At 39.6% G+C, this 21,034-nt stretch overlaps 7 protein-coding genes and 4 pseudogenes across 12 annotated transcripts; 6 read left to right on the forward strand and 5 right to left on the reverse strand.

Annotated features, from left to right (window-relative positions):
• Window positions 1-61: 61 nt before the first annotated feature.
• WAK3 (wall associated kinase 3) lies at window positions 62-2,657 on the forward strand. Of its 2 annotated transcripts, NM_101977.2 has the most exons (3): window positions 62-1,006; window positions 1,108-1,266; window positions 1,340-2,657. In NM_101977.2, exons 1-3 carry the CDS (start codon window positions 130-132, stop codon window positions 2,527-2,529), a joined length of 2,226 nt encoding a protein of 741 aa, NP_173547.1. In that variant the 5' UTR covers window positions 62-129; the 3' UTR covers window positions 2,530-2,657. The 2 variants fall into 2 exon arrangements, with proteins under 2 accessions (NP_173547.1, NP_001321424.1); NM_001332490.1 differs by lacking the exon at window positions 1,108-1,266 and having other exon boundaries at window positions 99-615; window positions 1,573-2,657.
• An 11-nt stretch (window positions 2,658-2,668) lies between these two features.
• On the forward strand, window positions 2,669-3,169 carry AT1G21245 (Protein kinase superfamily protein; the record flags this gene model as incomplete). The annotated part of the gene is made up of 1 exon (NM_148476.1): window positions 2,669-3,169. One exon carries the CDS (start codon window positions 2,669-2,671, stop codon window positions 3,167-3,169), a length of 501 nt encoding a protein of 166 aa, NP_683317.1.
• Window positions 3,170-4,997: 1,828 nt separating this feature from the next.
• WAK1 (cell wall-associated kinase) lies at window positions 4,998-7,940 on the forward strand. Its single transcript, NM_101978.5, has 3 exons — window positions 4,998-6,182; window positions 6,268-6,441; window positions 6,530-7,940. Exons 1-3 carry the CDS (start codon window positions 5,339-5,341, stop codon window positions 7,717-7,719), a joined length of 2,208 nt encoding a protein of 735 aa, NP_564137.1. The 5' UTR covers window positions 4,998-5,338; the 3' UTR covers window positions 7,720-7,940.
• A 104-nt stretch (window positions 7,941-8,044) lies between these two features.
• AT1G21260 lies at window positions 8,045-8,806 on the reverse strand (annotated as a pseudogene; the record flags this gene model as incomplete). The annotated part of the gene is made up of 1 exon: window positions 8,045-8,806.
• A 1,769-nt stretch (window positions 8,807-10,575) lies between these two features.
• WAK2 (wall-associated kinase 2) lies at window positions 10,576-14,310 on the forward strand. The gene is made up of 3 exons (NM_101979.4): window positions 10,576-11,655; window positions 11,730-11,900; window positions 11,977-14,310. Exons 1-3 carry the CDS (start codon window positions 10,824-10,826, stop codon window positions 13,170-13,172), a joined length of 2,199 nt encoding a protein of 732 aa, NP_173549.1. The 5' UTR covers window positions 10,576-10,823; the 3' UTR covers window positions 13,173-14,310.
• Window positions 13,317-14,310, reverse strand: AT1G21280 (Copia-like polyprotein/retrotransposon). Its single transcript, NM_101980.3, has one exon. It carries the CDS (start codon window positions 14,228-14,230, stop codon window positions 13,517-13,519), a length of 714 nt encoding a protein of 237 aa, NP_173550.1. The 5' UTR covers window positions 14,231-14,310; the 3' UTR covers window positions 13,317-13,516.
• A 988-nt stretch (window positions 14,311-15,298) lies between these two features.
• On the forward strand, window positions 15,299-15,491 carry AT1G21286 (annotated as a pseudogene). The gene has a single exon.
• Window positions 15,492-15,790: 299 nt separating this feature from the next.
• AT1G21290 lies at window positions 15,791-16,522 on the reverse strand (annotated as a pseudogene; the record flags this gene model as incomplete). Its single annotated transcript has 1 exon — window positions 15,791-16,522.
• Window positions 16,523-16,976: 454 nt separating this feature from the next.
• AT1G21300 lies at window positions 16,977-17,534 on the reverse strand (annotated as a pseudogene; the record flags this gene model as incomplete). The annotated part of the gene is made up of 1 exon: window positions 16,977-17,534.
• Window positions 17,535-19,071: 1,537 nt separating this feature from the next.
• On the reverse strand, window positions 19,072-20,836 carry EXT3 (extensin 3). Its single transcript, NM_101983.4, has 2 exons — window positions 19,506-20,836; window positions 19,072-19,394 (listed from the first exon to the last, which is right to left on the reverse strand). The coding sequence occupies exon 1, from the start codon at window positions 20,813-20,815 to the stop codon at window positions 19,520-19,522; it is 1,296 nt and encodes a 431-aa protein (NP_173553.1). The 5' UTR covers window positions 20,816-20,836; the 3' UTR covers window positions 19,072-19,394; window positions 19,506-19,519.
• AT1G21313 (uncharacterized protein) lies at window positions 19,562-20,083 on the forward strand (the record flags this gene model as incomplete). The annotated part of the gene is made up of 2 exons (NM_001332491.1): window positions 19,562-19,602; window positions 19,642-20,083. The coding sequence occupies 2 exons, from the start codon at window positions 19,562-19,564 to the stop codon at window positions 20,081-20,083; spliced, it is 483 nt and encodes a 160-aa protein (NP_001322231.1).
• Window positions 20,837-21,034: the final 198 nt, after the last annotated feature.

Consider the following 21,034-nt stretch of genomic DNA (forward strand, 5'->3'; position numbering starts at 1 on the left):
TTTCTTCACATTTGATTATTCAACAATGTCAAATCAGGGGTTACTTTTCAAGCTATAAGAAGCGAATAAGCGATGAGAGAAAACTCAAAGAGAAACAAGTTTAGAGAGAAAGAAAGAGAAAGGTAGAAGATGAAGTTCCAGGAGGGTGTGTTCTTGGTGGTTATTTTCTTCCTTGCATATACTCAGCTTGTGAAGGGGCAACATCAACCTCGCGAAGATTGTAAACTTAAATGTGGAAACGTCACAATAGAGTACCCTTTTGGTATTTCTACAGGTTGTTACTATCCCGGAGATGATAATTTCAATCTCACCTGTGTCGTGGAAGAGAAGCTACTACTCTTTGGCATCATTCAAGTGACCAATATTTCTCACAGTGGCCATGTAAGTGTACTGTTTGAACGATTCTCTGAATGCTACGAGCAGAAAAATGAGACTAATGGAACTGCCCTCGGGTATCAGCTGGGTAGTAGTTTCTCTCTCTCCTCCAACAACAAGTTTACTTTAGTAGGATGTAACGCTTTATCACTTTTGAGCACTTTTGGAAAGCAAAACTACTCAACTGGATGCTTGTCATTATGCAATTCTCAACCAGAGGCAAATGGAAGATGTAATGGTGTAGGTTGCTGCACAACAGAGGACTTCTCTGTCCCGTTCGATAGCGATACATTCCAATTTGGCTCAGTTCGCTTGAGAAACCAAGTTAATAATTCCTTAGATCTATTTAATACTTCGGTATATCAGTTTAATCCTTGCACCTACGCTTTTCTCGTTGAAGATGGTAAGTTTAACTTCGATTCTTCAAAAGATCTTAAGAATCTGAGGAATGTCACGAGGTTCCCTGTGGCACTAGATTGGTCTATTGGAAACCAGACATGTGAGCAAGCTGGAAGCACAAGAATATGCGGTAAGAACAGCTCATGTTACAATTCTACTACTAGAAACGGGTATATCTGCAAATGTAATGAAGGTTATGATGGGAATCCATACCGTTCAGAGGGTTGCAAAGGTACTTCATATTAATTTCTTTGCTTTCTTTCTTCTTTTGAGTGTTTATAATCTTCCTCATACGTTTTTGGTTGCATCTTGTGCACTTATTCCTTTGGTCAGACATCGATGAGTGTATTAGTGATACACATAACTGTTCGGATCCAAAAACCTGTAGAAACAGGGATGGAGGCTTCGATTGTAAGTGTCCATCTGGTTACGACTTAAACTCCAGTATGAGCTGCACGAGGCCCGAATACAAACGGACTCGAATTTTTCTTGGTAAACACTCTTCACTGGTTCTAGATTCTCTTTAAATCAACTCGCTCTAATCATCTATGCATGATGTTATCAGTAATCATAATCGGCGTCTTGGTCCTCCTGCTTGCTGCGATCTGTATACAACATGCAACGAAGCAAAGGAAGTATACCAAGCTCCGACGACAATTCTTTGAGCAAAATGGTGGTGGCATGTTGATACAGCGACTTTCAGGAGCAGGGTTGTCAAACATTGATTTCAAAATCTTTACTGAGGAAGGCATGAAAGAGGCAACTAATGGCTATGATGAGAGCAGAATCTTGGGCCAGGGAGGTCAAGGAACAGTCTACAAAGGGATATTGCCGGACAACACTATCGTTGCTATAAAGAAAGCTCGGCTTGCAGACAGTAGACAAGTAGATCAGTTCATCCACGAAGTGCTCGTGCTTTCACAAATTAACCACAGGAACGTGGTCAAGATCTTGGGTTGCTGTCTAGAGACTGAAGTCCCCTTGTTGGTCTATGAATTCATTACCAATGGCACCCTTTTCGATCACTTGCACGGTTCCATTTTTGATTCTTCTCTTACATGGGAACACCGCCTCAGAATAGCGATAGAAGTCGCTGGAACTCTTGCTTATCTTCACTCCTCTGCTTCTATTCCAATCATCCATCGCGATATCAAAACTGCAAATATTCTCTTGGATGAAAACTTAACTGCAAAAGTAGCCGACTTTGGCGCTTCTAAGCTTATACCAATGGATAAAGAGCAGCTCACAACTATGGTGCAAGGCACTCTAGGCTATTTAGACCCAGAATACTATACCACAGGGCTTCTGAACGAGAAGAGCGATGTGTATAGCTTTGGGGTAGTCCTCATGGAACTGCTCTCAGGTCAAAAGGCATTGTGCTTTGAACGGCCACAGGCTTCAAAACATTTGGTGAGTTACTTTGTTTCTGCCACGGAAGAGAATAGGTTGCATGAGATTATTGACGACCAAGTGTTGAACGAGGATAATCTGAAGGAGATCCAGGAAGCTGCAAGAATTGCTGCAGAGTGTACAAGGCTAATGGGAGAGGAAAGGCCAAGGATGAAAGAAGTAGCTGCAAAGCTAGAAGCCTTGAGGGTCGAGAAAACCAAACATAAGTGGTCGGATCAGTATCCTGAGGAGAATGAACACTTGATTGGTGGTCACATCTTGTCTGCACAAGGCGAAACCAGTAGCAGCATTGGCTATGATAGCATCAAAAATGTAGCAATATTGGACATTGAAACTGGCCGCTGATATTGCTCACAAAATCACATGTATCTCTTTTGTTTGTAAAAAAAGAAAACCACTTATTTGTTGCTTCATCAATATGCTTTGAGAGCTTGTTTGTTCATCATCAATAATCATGTTCATATTTTCCTTTACTTGGTATACTATGGTGCAAGGCACTCTAGGCTATTTAGACCCAGAATACTATACCACAGGGCTTCTGAACGAGAAGAGCGATGTGTATAGCTTTGGGGTAGTCCTCATGGAACTGCTCTCAGGTCAAAAGGCATTGTGCTTTGAACGGCCACAGGCTTCAAAACATTTGGTGAGTTACTTTGTTTCTGCCACGGAAGAGAATAGGTTGCATGAGATTATTGACGACCAAGTGTTGAACGAGGATAATCTGAAGGAGATCCAGGAAGCTGCAAGAATTGCTGCAGAGTGTACAAGGCTAATGGGAAAAGAAAGGCCAAGGATGAAAGAAGTAGCTGTAGAGCTAGAAACTTTGAGCGTCAAAACAACCAAACATAATTGGTCGGATCAGTATCGAGAGGAGAATTTACACTTGCTTGGTAGCAACATCGTGTCTTCCCAAGGCGATACCAATAGCCGTGGTTATGACAGCGTCAAGAATGTAGCATTGCTTGACATTGAAGCTGGCCGCTGATAAATTTTGTTTGTTAAAAAGTATATTGTTTAATTCTTTATTGTTTATCTCCTTTTGTCTTTATAAACATAACCAGAATATCAAAACATGACATTCAAAAACATTGATATCCTTGTAGATCATCCATATATACTCATGTTCACAATTCTCCTATATTTTTATATGCTAACCAGTAGCTGATTAGGTATTAGAAAAACTACCTAGAGTTCATAAATATGATTCCATACGACATTAATATATCATTGTGCTTAATTATAAAGAAAAACAAAACAACTCGAGAAGAAAAAACACTAGAATTTAAAGTAGGCGTCAAAAACAGAGGAGAGTAAGTATACTATGAATATGATCATCGAAATCTTCAGCACCTGGTCGAGTTCATCGTAGATACCGCTTCCTCAAACCAAACCATATGATTCTTTGTTAGTTGCTTGGTAAACTAAAAAAATAAAAGACTCATTTGGTGCAAACTTCATATTTGATCTACAGCTTGAGTCATCATGTTTCGTTACTCATCTACAACCCATCATTCTTGTTGCATAAGATTGCTTGATATTGTATATCACATCAAATCTCTTAATTTGTTTCTTGTTAAAATATATGATTTTTAGTAAGTGTTAGTCAGCAATCCTACGATTATTGGCAGGTTAGTCACCAATCAAAGCATGATCACTTGTTGTCTACTTCCATTTGATTACCCCAATTCATGTTTATTGACTTACTAATAATACCAAGCACGTATTCAGACTAAAATTATCTTAGAACCAACTTCAGTGGATGAAGATAAAAGTTGGGGAAAGTGCAGACTCAAATATTAAAGGAATCTCAATTCTCAGTTTTAACTTTTACTTGTATGTTTGGTAATGCTTTTACCTTTGGTTGCATGCTGCAAAAGTGATTTACTCTGTCCCAAGACTGAACTTCAACTTGTGTATATGATTCAATTAGACAAAGGGAGAGGAAAGTAGTGAGTTTTTGTCCAGCTCACTGACAATGTATCGATATGATGTCTTTAGACTTTGCTTTTTCGTGTAACTACTCAATTTATGCAATGATGAATCAGTTTTTGTCTTGTACCTGCGTTTAATAAAAAGAAGAAGAGTTTTACAAAAAACAAGAGTATTTTCTAGTCATAGACCTAGTTAGTCTCTAACTAATGGAGATGCCCTAATGTCCCACGATCCGGAGAAACATGTAAAATCCGTTTTCATCGTCATTATCGTAGTTATTCAGTTAACATGAGCTATATATTTAACTCTTAAGATTAGGTAAATGTATGTTTCCTTTCTTATGGAGTAAAAGATCAATTGACATGTATGTCATCTTCTTGTTGCTCAGGTATATATATATTACTCTTCTCTTTGTAATCATCTAAATGTAAAACTCTTAAACTTCGATTTGTGACTCGAAATGTCTAAATGTGATGTTATAATATGGGGAAAAAAAACTCGTAATAAAAGCATCAGAAGAAAACAGAGCATGTTGTGATCACAGGATTCAGGAGTCTTAATTTCTACATATAGTCATTATAGTTAAAAGGCAATTTTCATATCGTCTAACTAATTAATATATAATTAAGATTAGTTTAAGCTTAATTTGAGGTGGAAAGATCTGTTAAGAAAAAGAGTAAATTTGCCTTGTGATATCCAGAAAAGAACAGAGGACCAAGACATTTGAAGATTCCTTCCAACTATCAACTGTCTTAATCTTTGAATAGTAAGCAAGTAAGTGTCACTCACTATTATTAATTAACAAAAGCAAATTGGTTTCCTCACTAGCGAACAAGATATCAATAAAAGACGAGAAGACCGAGACCTGTAGTTGTCCTCACTAACGAACAAGATATCAAGAAAAGACGAGAAGACCGAGACCTATAGACTATAGTTGTCACTGTTTAACCGAAGCAAACGTGGATGTTAGGATACTATACAGGAATAAGCAGCAGCGTACTTAAACGTCCTCTTCACTGGTTACGTTGGTTGTGTAGTTGAATTTTAGTCTTCTTGCAATTTCTGGGAAAATGGGAAGGGGCCTGCGAAAATGAGTGAGAGAGAACATCTCGTATACAGTTGTTTCTTATAAGAACAAGGAGATTAGCGAAAAAAACTCAAAAGAGGAACAGAGTTAGAGAGAGAGAGAGAGAGAGAAATAAAGAGAGAAGAGAGGTAGAAGATGAAGGTGCAGGAGGGTTTGTTCTTGGTGGCTATTTTCTTCTCCCTTGCGTGTACGCAGCTGGTGAAGGGGCAACATCAACCTGGTGAGAATTGCCAAAATAAATGTGGCAACATCACAATAGAGTACCCTTTTGGCATTTCTTCAGGTTGTTACTATCCCGGAAATGAAAGTTTCAGTATCACCTGTAAGGAAGATAGGCCACATGTCTTAAGCGACATTGAAGTGGCAAACTTTAATCACAGCGGCCAGCTACAAGTTCTGCTTAATCGATCCTCTACTTGCTACGACGAGCAAGGAAAAAAAACTGAGGAGGACAGTTCTTTTACACTGGAAAATTTATCTCTTTCCGCCAACAACAAGTTAACTGCAGTAGGCTGTAACGCTTTATCACTTCTGGACACTTTTGGAATGCAAAACTACTCAACTGCATGCTTGTCATTATGCGATTCTCCCCCAGAGGCTGATGGAGAATGTAATGGTAGAGGTTGCTGCAGAGTCGACGTTTCTGCCCCGTTGGATAGCTATACATTCGAAACTACATCAGGTCGCATCAAGCACATGACTTCTTTTCACGACTTTAGTCCTTGCACCTACGCTTTTCTCGTTGAAGATGATAAGTTCAACTTCAGTTCTACAGAAGATCTTCTGAATCTGCGAAATGTCATGAGGTTCCCTGTGTTACTAGATTGGTCTGTTGGAAATCAGACATGCGAGCAAGTTGGAAGCACAAGCATATGCGGTGGGAACAGCACTTGTCTCGATTCTACTCCTAGAAACGGGTATATCTGCAGATGCAATGAAGGCTTTGATGGGAATCCATACCTTTCAGCTGGTTGCCAAGGTTCTTCTTTCTTTCATGTTCTGAGTAGTAATATTTTTCCCATTACATATCTTGTTGAATCTTGCGTTCTTTTTCTTTGTGCCAGACGTCAATGAGTGTACTACTAGTAGTACTATCCATAGACATAACTGTTCGGATCCCAAAACCTGTAGAAACAAGGTTGGAGGCTTCTATTGTAAGTGTCAATCTGGTTACCGCTTAGATACCACCACTATGAGCTGCAAGCGTAAAGAGTTTGCATGGACTACAATTCTTCTTGGTAAGTTTCCCTCACTATTTCTCGACTTGATGTTTCCCAGATCAACTTATTATAATCATCTCTCTGAATCTACGATGTGTGTGATCAGTAACCACCATCGGCTTCTTGGTCATTCTGCTTGGCGTTGCCTGTATACAACAGAGAATGAAGCACCTGAAGGACACCAAGCTCCGAGAACAATTCTTCGAGCAAAATGGTGGCGGCATGTTGACACAACGACTCTCAGGAGCAGGGCCGTCAAATGTTGATGTCAAAATCTTTACTGAGGATGGCATGAAGAAAGCAACAAATGGTTATGCTGAGAGCAGGATCCTGGGTCAGGGTGGCCAAGGAACAGTGTACAAAGGGATATTGCCGGACAACTCCATAGTTGCTATAAAGAAAGCCCGACTTGGAGACAGTAGCCAAGTAGAGCAGTTCATCAATGAAGTGCTCGTGCTTTCACAAATCAACCATAGGAACGTAGTCAAGCTCTTGGGCTGCTGTCTAGAGACTGAAGTTCCCTTGTTGGTCTATGAGTTCATCACCAATGGCACCCTTTTCGATCACTTGCATGGTTCCATGATTGATTCTTCGCTTACATGGGAACACCGTCTGAAGATAGCAATAGAAGTCGCTGGAACTCTTGCATATCTTCACTCCTCTGCTTCTATTCCAATCATCCATCGGGATATCAAAACTGCAAATATTCTTCTGGATGTAAACTTAACTGCAAAAGTAGCTGACTTTGGTGCTTCAAGGCTGATACCAATGGATAAAGAAGAGCTCGAAACTATGGTGCAAGGCACTCTAGGTTACCTAGACCCAGAATATTACAACACAGGGTTGTTAAACGAAAAGAGCGATGTTTATAGTTTTGGGGTCGTCCTAATGGAACTGCTCTCAGGTCAAAAGGCATTGTGCTTTAAACGGCCACAGTCCTCAAAACATCTGGTGAGTTACTTTGCGACTGCCACAAAAGAGAATAGGTTGGATGAGATTATTGGCGGCGAAGTGATGAACGAGGATAATCTGAAGGAGATCCAGGAAGCTGCAAGAATTGCTGCAGAGTGTACAAGGCTAATGGGAGAGGAAAGGCCAAGGATGAAAGAAGTAGCTGCAAAGCTAGAAGCCTTGAGGGTCGAAAAAACCAAACATAAGTGGTCGGATCAGTACCCTGAGGAGAATGAACACTTGATTGGTGGTCACATCTTGTCAGCACAAGGCGAAACCAGTAGCAGCATTGGCTATGACAGCATCAAGAATGTAGCAATATTGGACATTGAAACTGGCCGCTGATATTACAAATTCACATGTATTTCTTTTGTTTGTAAGAAAAAAAAAACTACCTCTTTGTTGCTTCATCAATAATGCTTTGCTTCATTAATAATGATTTGAAAGAATTTTTATAAATCATCAATAACCATGTTTGTAATTCCCATTGGTATACTAACCAGTAGCCAATCTGGTTATAGGCAAACTTAGAAACTCTTTTGCAAAATAGCAGATTACCAATATCAGTTCATAAATCTTATTCCATATGACATTGATGTTATCAAAAACAACTAGATAAGAAACACTAGAATCTTTACAAAAAGAAATGCATAACATATAGAGAAAGTTATGATCATGAACCTGGTTCCTAAATTCTTCATCTCCTGTATCTCTTCATCGTCAATTCTGCTCCTTTAACCATATTGTAAGCTTCGTAAAGTGGCGGAGGAGGTTTCTTGAGCATGATTGTTATCCTCACAACCTCAAACTCTTTGTTCAACCCCATCAAAAACTCGTAACGCTGCTCCTTCTCTCTCGCTTCTTTAGCTAGTTTCGTACTCTCGCAATTGCAACCACCGCACTTACACTCAGGTACAGGAGCATACTCCGACAACTCCATCCAAACTTTACTCAGTTTCCCAAAATACTCCTCAACAGAATCACCACCTTGCCTCAACGTCGCGAGCCTCCGACGAAGCTGGTAGATCTTCAAATCGACGCAAGGAACGAATCTAAGTCTGAGATTTTCCCACGCTTGATGAGCAGTCTTCGCGTACATCACAGACTTTACAAGCTCTTCGCTCATCAAATTCATCAGCCAATACTTAACTATTGTGTCGCATCGTTTCCATGGATGATAGAGCGGCGAGGAAGGTTCTGGCTGCGGGAGAGTACTGTCAATGAAACCGATTTTGTTCGTGAGTTCGAGAAAAGAGCGAAATCGAAATTTCCAGATGACGTAGTTGTCTTCGGCTTCGCTGAGTTTTTCGATAGAGAAATCGGAGGGTTGATTAATATCTGGAGGGAGATAATACGGTGAATCGGGGTCGGATAATGGAGATACGCTCTTGATAGTTTCCGCCATTGTCGTCACTGAGCTCTGCTTCTAAAACTCTAGGGCTTGCCCTTTTTTATCCCTTTCGATTTTGACTAACATTAAACAAATCATTTTCAAAATGAGAAAGAGAAAAAAAAAAAAAAAAAAAGATAAAGAGTTGGGCTTAATGGGCCTTGAGTTTCCCTCCGGAGCCCAACAAAGCCCCTAGGGAAGCTAGCGTCGATTGCAAGAAACGCATATGCTTCTTTCCAACGTTTTGATTTGTGGATACTAGAGAGGATGTCAATAAACATGATTGGTCCAAGCAAACAGTTGATCTTCCCTTCCCTTTGGTTGATATGAGTTCCCTGGCACCAACAAGGTTGGTGAAATCATTTCCCCCAAAATGTATACCACCCATTCTTCAACTTTCCTTCTTCATAATGGACTCATACACGATATGTGCGTCTCTATCTCACCCGAACCTTGTTTTTCTTCAAGGACCTTAATGTGTAAGAGCTTGACAGACTCTGTTTTTTTCTTCTTTGAATCAATATATAAGCGTTGGCTTTTCAACATCAAGCAAACTAGTTTTTTATCTTACCATTGATGATTTGCATTTTCTGACATGTGTTATTTCTTTTTATTGTTGTTCATATTTTGAGTGTTTTGTTTGTTTTTGCTCAGAAGGTATTATATGCACAAGATTTCATTGAACTGTATGCTGCAGATAATCATCGAGAAGCTCGTTTATCTATGAGGATTAAGCCATTGTGGAAGTTTTGGAAAACCTAATCTTAACTATCATTTGTCTTAACTACCAATAGGTCTAATTCTAAAAGACAGTGGAAATAAAAAAGCAGGGAAGAGAAGGGTTAGGTGAAGGTGGTCTACATAATTTGCCTGGAAATCAAGAAAAGTAAGAGAAGGATATTGGAGCGGACCATAGCACATGAAGATGAAACATTCTAATGGGGCTCCCATTTTAAAAGGGTCCCACAGAAATTTTATTGTAATTAAATATACATATATATATATATTGATTTTTAATAGGAGAAATAGTTAGTTTTATACATATTAATCTTAAATAATAGTGTGATCCAAAATATTTATAAATCTAACATACAATTAAATAAATAATTCAGAGTTTTGTTTAAATTGGTTTCTATTTACTCTATAGTTTTAAAGACAAAAGTACTTTGTTTTCGTAATTTAAATGGCCCGAATTTCATTGGTCCGGCTCTGTAAAATAATATTTACTATTGCAGATTCCTGCAATTATTGGGAAAATGGGGACTAGTCAACGGAAGCAAGTCAAGAGAACATATCAAGAATGGAGTGTGTTTTCTTAGCTTTAAGAAGCAGATGCTACGGAGAGATGAGAGAAAACTCAAAGAGAAACAAATTTAGTGAGACAAAGAGAGAAGGAGAAGATGAAGTTGCAAGAGGGTCTGATCTTGGTGGCATAATGCTTTATGACTCAAAATGTCTAAATGTGGGGAAAAAAACAAGTCGTAATAAAAGCATCATAAGAAAACAGAGCATGTTGTGATCAGGATTCAGGAGTCTCAATTCCTATATCGTCATTTTAAAAGGCAATTTTCATATTTTGAGCGTGAAATTAACTGTTAAGAAAAAGAGTAAATTTGCCTTGTAATATCGAGAAAAGAAGAGAGGACCGAGACTGAAGTTGACTTAAGAGGGTCTTCATAATTGAAGATTCCTTGCAAGTTGCAACTGTCTTAATCTTTGAATAGTAAGAAAATAAGTGTCACTGTTAACAAAATTAAATCGGTTTCCCCACTAACGAAAAAAATATCAAGAATGACGAGAAGACCAAGACCTATAGTTGTCACTGTTTAAATACTATACAGGAATATGCAGCAAACGTCCTCTTCACGCCTCATGGGTTACATTGGTTGTGTAGTTGAATTTTCGTCTTCTTGCATTATATGACAAAATGGGAGCGGGCCTGCGAAAATGAGTGAAGAGAACATTTCATATACAGTTGTTTCTAATAAGAAAAAGGAGATTAGCGAAAACTCAAAACAGGAACAAAGTTAAAAGAGTGAGAGAGAAAGAAAGAGAGAAGATGAAGGTACAGGAGGGTTTGTTCGTGGTGGCTGTTTTCTACCTTGCTTATACGCAGCTAGTCAAGGGGCAACCTCGCAAGGAGTGCCAAACTAGATGTGGCAATGTCGCAGTTGAGTACCCTTTTGGTACTTCTCCAGGTTGTTACTATCCCGGAGATGAAAGTTTCAATCTTACTTGCAACGAGCAAGAGAAGCTCTTCTTTGGCAACATGCCAGTCATCAACATGTCTCTCAGCGGCCAGCTTCGTGTTCGGCTAGTTAGATCCAGAGTTTGCTACGATAGTCAAGGAAAACAGACTGACTACATTGCCCAGCGGACCACCCTGGGTAATTTCACTCTCTCTGAACTTAACAGATTTACTGTAGTAGGTTGTAACAGTTACGCATTTCTCCGCACATCTGGAGTTGAAAAATACTCAACTGGATGCATATCAATATGTGATTCTGCCACAACGAAAAACGGATCATGTTCTGGTGAAGGTTGCTGCCAGATCCCTGTCCCTAGAGGATACTCTTTTGTCAGAGTAAAACCACATAGCTTTCACAACCATCCTACTGTGCATCTGTTTAATCCTTGCACCTACGCCTTTCTCGTTGAAGATGGTATGTTTGACTTCCATGCTTTGGAAGATCTCAACAATCTGCGAAATGTTACTACGTTCCCTGTAGTACTAGATTGGTCTATCGGAGACAAGACTTGCAAACAAGTAGAATACAGGGGCGTGTGTGGTGGTAACAGCACATGTTTCGATTCTACTGGTGGAACCGGGTATAACTGCAAATGTTTAGAAGGTTTTGAGGGGAATCCATACCTTCCAAACGGTTGTCAAGGTACTTTAACTTGTTTTCTGTTTTATCACTTCTTTTAATCGTTTACTTCATACATGCTCTTTTTCCTTGGCCAGACATCAATGAATGTATTAGTAGTAGACATAACTGTTCGGAGCATAGTACCTGTGAAAACACGAAGGGGAGCTTCAACTGTAACTGCCCATCTGGTTACCGCAAAGATTCCCTTAATAGCTGTACTCGTAAAGTCAGGCCTGAATACTTTAGATGGACTCAAATTTTTCTTGGTATGTTCCCCTCACTGGTTTCGGATACTTTCCTTTTAAAAAACTAGCTCTAATTACCTAGGTGTGATGTGATCAGGAACCACCATCGGCTTCTCGGTTATCATGCTTGGGATTAGCTGTCTACAACAGAAAATTAAGCACCGGAAGAACACAGAGCTCCGACAAAAATTCTTCGAGCAAAATGGTGGAGGCATGTTGATACAGCGAGTCTCGGGAGCAGGGCCATCAAATGTTGATGTCAAAATCTTCACTGAGAAAGGAATGAAGGAAGCAACTAATGGTTACCATGAGAGCAGAATCCTGGGTCAGGGAGGCCAAGGAACAGTGTACAAAGGGATATTGCCGGACAACTCCATAGTTGCTATAAAGAAAGCTCGGCTTGGAAACCGTAGCCAAGTAGAGCAGTTCATCAACGAAGTGCTAGTGCTTTCACAAATCAACCATAGGAACGTGGTCAAGGTCTTGGGGTGTTGTTTAGAGACAGAAGTCCCCTTGTTGGTCTATGAGTTCATTAACAGTGGTACCCTTTTCGATCACTTGCACGGTTCCTTGTATGATTCTTCACTTACATGGGAGCACCGTCTGAGGATAGCAACAGAAGTAGCAGGAAGTCTTGCATATCTTCACTCTTCTGCTTCTATTCCAATCATCCACCGAGATATCAAGACTGCTAATATTCTCCTGGATAAAAACTTAACTGCAAAAGTAGCTGACTTTGGTGCATCAAGATTGATACCGATGGATAAAGAGCAGCTCACAACAATAGTGCAAGGCACTCTAGGTTACCTAGACCCAGAATATTACAACACAGGGTTGTTAAACGAAAAGAGCGATGTTTATAGTTTTGGGGTCGTCCTAATGGAACTGCTCTCAGGTCAAAAGGCATTGTGTTTCGAAAGACCACATTGCCCAAAAAATCTTGTGAGTTGTTTTGCTTCTGCCACAAAGAATAATAGGTTCCATGAAATTATTGATGGGCAAGTGATGAATGAGGATAACCAGAGAGAGATCCAGGAAGCTGCAAGAATTGCTGCAGAGTGTACAAGGCTAATGGGAGAGGAAAGGCCAAGGATGAAAGAAGTAGCTGCAGAGTTAGAGGCCTTGAGAGTTAAAACAACTAAATATAAGTGGTCGGATCAGTATCGTGAGACAGGGGAGATTGAACACTTGCTCGGCGTTCAAATCTTGTCAGCACAAGGCGAAACCAGTAGCAGCATTGGCTATGACAGCATCAGAAATGTAACAACATTGGACATTGAAGCTGGCCGTTGATATTAATGCTCTGACAAAATCACATGTATATCTTTTGTTTGTAAAAAAAGAAAGTCATTTCCTTGTTGCTTCATCAATAATGCTTTGACAGATTTGTTTGTACATCATCAATAATCATGTTCATATTTTCCTTTACTTGGTATACTAACCAGTAACCGATCTGGTTATTGGCAAATTTAAAACTCTTGTGTTAAATTTTAGTTCATAAAAATCTAATTCCATATGAGATTGATAATATACAGATATAGCTTCAAACACATCTCAATAAGAAACACTAGAATCCCAAAAAAAAACATAGGCAAAGAAGAGAAAAGTTATGATCATAAACCTGCTTCCTAAATTCTTCATCTACTGTACCACTTCATCATCGATTCTGCATCTTTGACCATAGCGAAAGCTTCGTGAAGTGACGGAGGAGGTTTCTGGAACATGATTTTTGTCGTCACAGCCTCGAAGCCTTGGTTCAACTTCAACCCCATCAAAAACTCGTAACGCTGCTCCTTCTCTCTCGCCTCTTCAGCTCGTTTAGTACACTCGCAATTGCAACCACCGCATTTACACTCCGGTATAGGAGCATACTCCGACAACTCCATCCAAACTTTACTCAATTTCCCAAAATACTCCTCAACAGAGTCACCACCTTGCCTGAGCGTCGCGAGTCTCCGACGAAGCTGATAAATCTTCAAATCAACACAAGGAACGAATACACGTCTGAGATCTTCCCACATTTTATGAGCAGTCTCCGCGTACATAACAGATTCTAGAAGCTTATCGGTCATCGAATTCATCAGCCAATACATAACCATTGCGTTGCATTGTTCCCATGGCTGATAGAGCGGAGAGAAAGGGTCTGGCTTCGGGAGAGTACCGTCGATAAACCCGAATTTTTTCGTGACTCGGAGGAAAGAGCGAAATCGAATTTTCCAGGCGACGTAGTTGTCTTCGTCTTTGCTGAGTTTTTGGATAGAGAAATCGGAGGGATGATGAATATCGGGAGGGAGATAATACGGTGAATCGGGGTCTGATGTTGGAGATACGCTCTTGATAGTTTCCGCCATTGTCGTCGCTGCTCTGAGAGTCTCTCTCTGCTTCCAAATCCTAGGGCTTGCTTTGTATCCCTTTCGATTTTGACTTTTTTAGTCTCAAATAAAGAAATAATTTTCCAAAATAAGAAAAGTCGCAATTTTTTGTAAACAGTTGGGCTTAATGGGCCTTGTATTTCCCCTCCCTAGCCCAAAGTTTCAGGGATTACCTTACCCATTAAAGGACCCCGCGCATCATTGGGATATGATCTTGTTGGTCATTAATCAAAGCGTTGAACCTGGTGTCTTCACATGACCTGTATCTTGGTTTTGGAGGACAAGAAACATCAAAAACACGTAATCAGTTTACCAAAGCTCCTTATTACCGTGTAACCAAGGGACTTTGCATCTATGGTTCCATCTATTATGGTGCTTGGGCCCCTAGACTAAGAATGGATCCGGTGAATGGTGATTGTGTGTTTTCATGTTAGATATGAGAGGCTAAGTTTTATCAAAGTGCCTAGGGATGTTTTGGTTCGGGAGTGTGAATCAATATTGATAGAATACAAAGGGAAGTTAGCTTCCATTGCTAGAAACCCTTTAAGCTTCTCTAGTTTTGATTTGTGGATACTAGAGAATGTCAAGAAACATGTTGGTCCAAGCAAACATTTGAGCTTCCTTTCCCTTTGGTCAATATGACTTCTCCTGGCACCAACAAGGCTGGTGAAATCATTTTTGCCCCAAAATCTCTCCCACCCATTCTTCAACCCTTCTTCATTTTCTAGTACAATGTAGGAAAAAAGACATCAGAAGAGTTAGGCTCCATGGAATTGCAGACGAGAAAGAGTTTTGTCGCCGATGTGGACTCAATGACTCATACACGATATCTGCGTCTCTATCTCACCCGAACATGTTGAAACTATTGCCTCTTTGTAATGTGTTTTTCTTTAAGGACCTTAATGTAGGAGAAAGTGGGGACAAGTCAACGGAACCAAGTCAAGAGAACATCTCAAGAATGGAGTGTGTTTTCTTATATTTAAGAAGCAGATGCTTTGGAGAGATGAGAGAAACCAATTTAGAGAGAAAAAGAGAAGGAGAATATGAAGTTTGCGATTGAGGGTACAGGAAAGGCCAAGGATGAACGAAGTAGCTGCAGAGTTAGAGACCTTGAAAGTCAAAACAATTAAAACATAATCAGTATCCTGAGACAAGGGAGATTGAACACTTGCTCGGTGTTCGAATATTATCAACACAGGGAGATACCAGTAGCCGTAGTTATGACAGCATCAAGAATATTGGACATCGGAGCTCTGACAAATTCACACATGTCTTTTGTTTGTAAAACATGAATCCTACTTCTTTGTAATTGCCTCATCAAATTATGTATTGAGAGAATATTTTGTGCATCATCTATAGTTGTTATACTAACCAGTAGTCAAATAACCAAATTTAGAGCTCTTATGCAAAATTTCAGTTGACGAATCTAATTCCATATGACATTGATAATGTACCAATATGGATTCAAAAAACACGAAAACACTTCAAAAAGAAACACTATAAAAGCATAAAAAGTTAAAATCACGGACCTGCAAATTCCTAAATTCTTCCTCCCATTTTCCACTTCATCATCGCTTCTGAATACACAACCATCTCATAAGCTTGGTAAACAGACGGAGGAATCTTCTTGTGCATGACTTTCATTTTCACATAGTCAAACTCTTTGTTCAAACCCATCAGAAACGCGTAACGCTGCTCTTTCTCTCTCGCCTCTGTAGCTCGTTTCTCACTCTCGCAATCGCAACCACCGCACTTACACTCCTGCACAGGATCATACGCCTTCAACTCCAGCCAAGCCTTACTCAATTTCCCAAAATACTCCGCCACAGAGTCACCACCTTGCCTCAGCGTCGCGAGTCTCTGACGAAGCTCGTAGATCTTAAAATCAATACATGGAACGAATATACGTCTGAGATCTTCCCATGCTTTATGCACAGTCTCTGCTTGCAACACATGGTTTTGAAGCGTATCGGTCACGGTATTACTCAGCCAATGCAAAACAATCGCGTTGCATTGTTTCCATGGCTCATAGTATGGAGAGGAAGGGTCTGGTTTTGGGAGAGTACCGTCGATGAACCCGGTTTTGTTCGTGAATTGAAGGAGATCGAAAAATCGCAGTTTCCAAATGGCGTAGTTGTCTTTAGCTTCGCTGAGTTTATCGATTGCGGTATTGGTGTGCATGTTGAATTGGTGAAGATAATCTGGATTGAAATAATAGGGTGATTTGATATCGAGTGTGGGAGATAATAAGCTGATGATAGTTTCCGCCATCGTCGTCACTGCTCTGACTAACTCTGAGCTCTGCTTCTCTAATTCTAGGGCTTTGCTTCGTATTTATCCACTTCGATTTTTCACTTTTTTAAGTCTATAATAATTTTAAATCAGATGGGCTTCAATGGGCCTTAGATTTTCCATTCAAAACCCAAATATTGAGCGTCAAGATTTTTACATTACAAGCATGACGTCACACAAATGATTCGTGTATGTTTATTTTTTGTGTGTCTCTTTGCTTACTTTAAATAAATGGCTCATTGCTTAAAATATTAGAATCTAAAGAAAGCATAAAAAGAAAATTTATGATCATCAACATGCGCCTAAAGTCTTAGCGAGGTCAACTTCATCTGCCATTCTGCTTCTTCAACCATATTATAGGCTTCGTGAATAGATGAAGGAGGTTTCTTGAGCTTGATTTTTGATTTCTTAATGAGATCTTTGTTCAAACCCATCAGAAAAGCGTAACTCTCCTCCTTATCTCTCGCCTCTTTTGCTCGTTTAGTGATCTCGCACACTCTTTAACAGGAGCATACTCCGACAACTCCAGAAAAGCATTGCTCACTTTTTCGAAATACTTCTTTACCGAGTCACCATCTTGACTCAGCTCCATGATTTTCCGACGAGTCTGGTAGATCTTCAAATCAACGCTTGGGACGAATATACGTCGGATACTTTCCCATATTTTTTGAGCCGTTTCCTCAAACGTTACACGTTTACCAAGTTCTTCGGTCATCGAATTCCGCAACCAGCACGTAACCAATGAGTTGCATTGTTCCCATCGATTATAAAGCGGCGAGGAAGCGTCTGGCTTCTCAAGTTTACCGTCGACGAACGCGAATTTGTTCGTGATTCGAAGTAGATGTTTGAAAGAAAGTTTCCAGATAGCGAAGTTGTCTTCGGCTTGGCTGAGTATAATAGTGGAGCGTTGTTGGTACAGATGTTTATCTTTCTCGAGATAATAGGGTGAATCGTAATCGAGTGCGTCTGATAGGCTCGTACTTTCCGCCATTGTCGGCTTGTCGCTGCTCTCAAGTTTTGTTTCTAGGGTTTACCTTATAAGAGAGTAAATTTATAGATAAATTAGTAATATACTATTTACTTTTTACCTGAGGAAAAAAGGTCACAAGTCACAACGTTGTCGGTTAGTAAAAGGCTCAAACAAAGTTGAGTTTTAATGGGCCTTTGAGTTTCCACTTTTGAGCCCAACCTTTCAAGGACCATGAGATCATTCATCGTCGATTGTTAGTAGTTTTTTAGGCAGTCACACACACCTCTTATTTTTCACCTGAAGTAGAAGCTATGCTATATTCTAATAGTAATAGAAGCCATCTCTAATCCCTACCATATGATTTTTGTCTGTAAAAAATAGCAAAGTGATATTAATATTGATACCGTATATATTAATCTATTTTTAACTTTTTATGATTAGTAACCATCAAAATAATATATATTTTACTGTCGGGATAAGAGGTATATTAAAATGGCACACTAAAAATAAGACTAAAAAATAAAATAAACCAAACTAAAAATAAGACTTAAAATGGCACATATCAATATCATCACAATGACTATATTAAAAAAAAGAAGAGTAATTTTAATTTCTATTATTGACTTAATTAATTAAGACTTGAAACTATAGATACATGAACAAAAAGGAAAGAGATGCGAAAACAGTGAAAAGAAAGTAAGACGAAGCTGACAAAAATTAGGTTATCAAGTGGTCGAGAGTTGAGACTCTAGTAGAGAGAATGAAAAATTATGTCACCTTATTAGAAAATTTCCAAGAAAAATAAAACAAATAGAAGAAACAAACGGAAGAAAATAACACATTACAGAAGCAAAAGAAGAAAAGTAAAATGGAAAAGTCGAGTTGACTTTTTTTTTTAATTTAAAAATTGGAATTTTATACTATTTTGAATTTGTGACAGAAGTTACAAAGAAAACTAGATGCTAAATTGAGTTGACTTGATAGTGATATGCATTAATATAACTCTCATGAAAGGATAATTTCGTTAAGGTAAGGGTCCATTTCTGTTACTAGTCTAACAACTTAACCTTTCTGATTAGACTAAGAGTATGTGGGATTTAGTTTTGTCTGTAATACTTTTCTTCTAACTTTTTTCCTAAATTATTTTCCTGGACCAATAATCTGACGTTTTTCTAAATATATTCCATTTGGTTAAAAATTAAACTACGCGTTTTGAAAAAAAAGGACTAATTTTGTTATTTGGTACCCCAGGCCAATCTTTATTTTTTCAAAGGTTAAATTATAGACTAATGTTCCAGTTCAAGTTTGTACTAAATTCTTAGACGGGTTAGTGTTGACATGTTCCTCTTCACCGCTGAGATTCACTAAAGTTCCATACACTATCAATACTCTCTAGCTAATATGTACGAGAAACACTGTTTGTTTCATGTAAACTTCAAATAGTGTTTGTCGAAAATATATAGTGGCTGATTTCTTAAAACTGGACCCAGAAGAAGAATTAGTATTGGAGTGCATGCTGCATGTATTTTTTTTATTTAAATGGGGCATTCAGAGAATTATTATTGTTAACTTCTTTTTATTAAGAACTCTCCTTTATTAATTGGGACAAAGCAAACTTGCACATGAAAAAAATCAGAAAGAAACAAGACGTAATTAAAATTTTACAAACATAGATATATGACTATTGATTGCATGCATGAACCATTGATTGATCAACACACACAAGTTTCAAATTTATTACAATAAAACGCAAACAATACTTTGAAAATGATGAGAAAGCTTTCTCTGCTTGGATTCTCTCTTTCATCTTTTGTTTCTCTTATTACAATCACCAGTACTGGTTTCGTCTTGTCTTTGTCTTCTTGTGTACATCGTGTTCTCCTGCAAGTATATTAAATATACATTATAATTATTGACATGCATGCATCAACATAGGCTTTTAATTATTGAGTTAACAAGGTGTGTAGATGTAAGTATTGAGAGAGTAATTACCGTGATAGAGATATCTAATAGTGGTATGGAGGAGGAGGAGATTTGTAGAGGTAAGGATGGTGTGGTGGAGAGTAGTGGTGTACTGGAGGAGGAGGAGGTGATTTGTACACGTACTTTTCCTTTGGTGGTGGTGGAGAGTGGTAAACCGGAGGAGGAGAGTAGTGCTTAACCGGAGGAGGAGGGGACTTGTATACGTAATGTTTCTTTGGTGGTGGTGGGGAATGGTAGACTGGAGGGGGAGAGTAGTGCTTAACCGGAGGAGGAGGGGACTTGTATACGTAATGTTTCTTTGGTGGTGGTGGGGAATGGTAAACTGGAGGGGGAGAGTAGTGCTTCACCGGTGGTGGTGGAGATTTGTACACGTAGTGTTTCTTTGGTGGGGGTGGGGAATGGTAAACCGGAGGAGGAGAGTAGTGCTTAACTGGAGGAGGAGGAGATTTGTACACGTAGTGTTTCTTTGGTGGTGGTGGGGAATGGTAAACCGGAGGAGGAGAGTAGTGCTTAACCGGAGGAGGAGGAGATTTGTACACGTAGTGTTTCTTTGGGGGTGGTGGGGAATGGTAAACCGGAGGAGGTGAGTAGTGCTTCACCGGTGGTGGTGGAGATTTGTAGACGTAATGCTTTTTAGGTGGGGGTGGGGAATGGTAAACCGGAGGGGGAGAGTAGTGCTTAACCGGAGGAGGAGGAGACTTGTAAACGTAATGTTTTTTTGGTGGTGGTGGTGAGTGGTAAACCGGAGGGGGAGAGTAGTGCTTAACCGGAGGAGGAGGAGACTTGTATACGTAATGTTTCTTTGGTGGTGGTGGTGAGTGGTAAACCGGTGGGGGAGAGTAGTGCTTGACTGGAGGAGGGGGAGATTTGTACACGTAGTGCTTCTTGGGTGGTGGTGGAGAGTGGTAAACCGGAGGAGGAGAGTAGTGCTTAACCGGAGGAGGGGGAGATTTGTAAACGTAGTGCTTCTTTGGTGGTGGTGGGGAGTGATAAACCGGTGGGGGAGAGTAGTGCTTGACCGGAGGAGGAGGAGATTTGTACACGTAGTGTTTCTTTGGTGGGGGTGGGGAATGGTAAACCGGAGGAGGTGAGTAGTGCTTAACCGGTGGAGGTGGAGATTTGTATTCGTAGTGCTTCTTAGGTGGTGGTGGGGAGTGGTATACCGGTGGAGGAGAGTAGTGTTTAACCGGAGGAGTGTAATGTTTAACCGGTGGTGGAGGAGAAGAATAGAAATAGTTAGCGGTTGATTGAGATACAAAGGTGAGAGAGATTGTTAAGACAAGCAAAGTTGCCACTAAAGAGGCCATTGGAGACCCCATTGGTTGTTTTGTTTTTGGTTTGTGATTTAGTGCCTTCCCTTCACACCCTTTAAATAGCTTTTTCAGTTTCACTATTTTCACACTCGTTGTAAAATGGTAACTTACGTCATGTAAAAAGTACATGCAATTATGTACACCAAACATATATAAATATTAGTATATAGAAAGAAGTGATGTTTGTTGGTCTCTCCGACTCTCATTATTAAACTTTTTTCTTCA

This window comes from Arabidopsis thaliana (assembly GCF_000001735.4).
Source record: "Arabidopsis thaliana chromosome 1 sequence".
NCBI classification, from domain to species: Eukaryota; Viridiplantae; Streptophyta; class Magnoliopsida; order Brassicales; family Brassicaceae; genus Arabidopsis; species Arabidopsis thaliana.

Excerpts from the sequence above, each read along its gene's own strand:
- WAK3 (NM_101977.2), top strand. The coding sequence starts at position 130 with ATGAAGTTCCAGGAGGGTGTGTTCTTGGTGGTTATTTTCTTCCTTGCA. Across the intron at positions 1,007-1,107 it reads CCGTTCAGAGGGTTGCAAAG|ACATCGATGAGTGTATTAGT; the intron begins GTACTTCATATT and ends TCCTTTGGTCAG. Across the intron at positions 1,267-1,339 it reads ACGGACTCGAATTTTTCTTG|TAATCATAATCGGCGTCTTG; the intron begins GTAAACACTCTT and ends TGATGTTATCAG.
- WAK1 (NM_101978.5), top strand. The coding sequence starts at position 5,339 with ATGAAGGTGCAGGAGGGTTTGTTCTTGGTGGCTATTTTCTTCTCCCTT. Across the intron at positions 6,183-6,267 it reads CCTTTCAGCTGGTTGCCAAG|ACGTCAATGAGTGTACTACT; the intron begins GTTCTTCTTTCT and ends TCTTTGTGCCAG. Across the intron at positions 6,442-6,529 it reads ATGGACTACAATTCTTCTTG|TAACCACCATCGGCTTCTTG; the intron begins GTAAGTTTCCCT and ends GTGTGTGATCAG.
- WAK2 (NM_101979.4), top strand. The coding sequence starts at position 10,824 with ATGAAGGTACAGGAGGGTTTGTTCGTGGTGGCTGTTTTCTACCTTGCT. Across the intron at positions 11,656-11,729 it reads CCTTCCAAACGGTTGTCAAG|ACATCAATGAATGTATTAGT; the intron begins GTACTTTAACTT and ends TTCCTTGGCCAG. Across the intron at positions 11,901-11,976 it reads ATGGACTCAAATTTTTCTTG|GAACCACCATCGGCTTCTCG; the intron begins GTATGTTCCCCT and ends TGATGTGATCAG.
- AT1G21280 (NM_101980.3), bottom strand. The coding sequence starts at position 14,230 with ATGGCGGAAACTATCAAGAGCGTATCTCCAACATCAGACCCCGATTCA.
- EXT3 (NM_101983.4), bottom strand. The coding sequence starts at position 20,815 with ATGGGGTCTCCAATGGCCTCTTTAGTGGCAACTTTGCTTGTCTTAACA.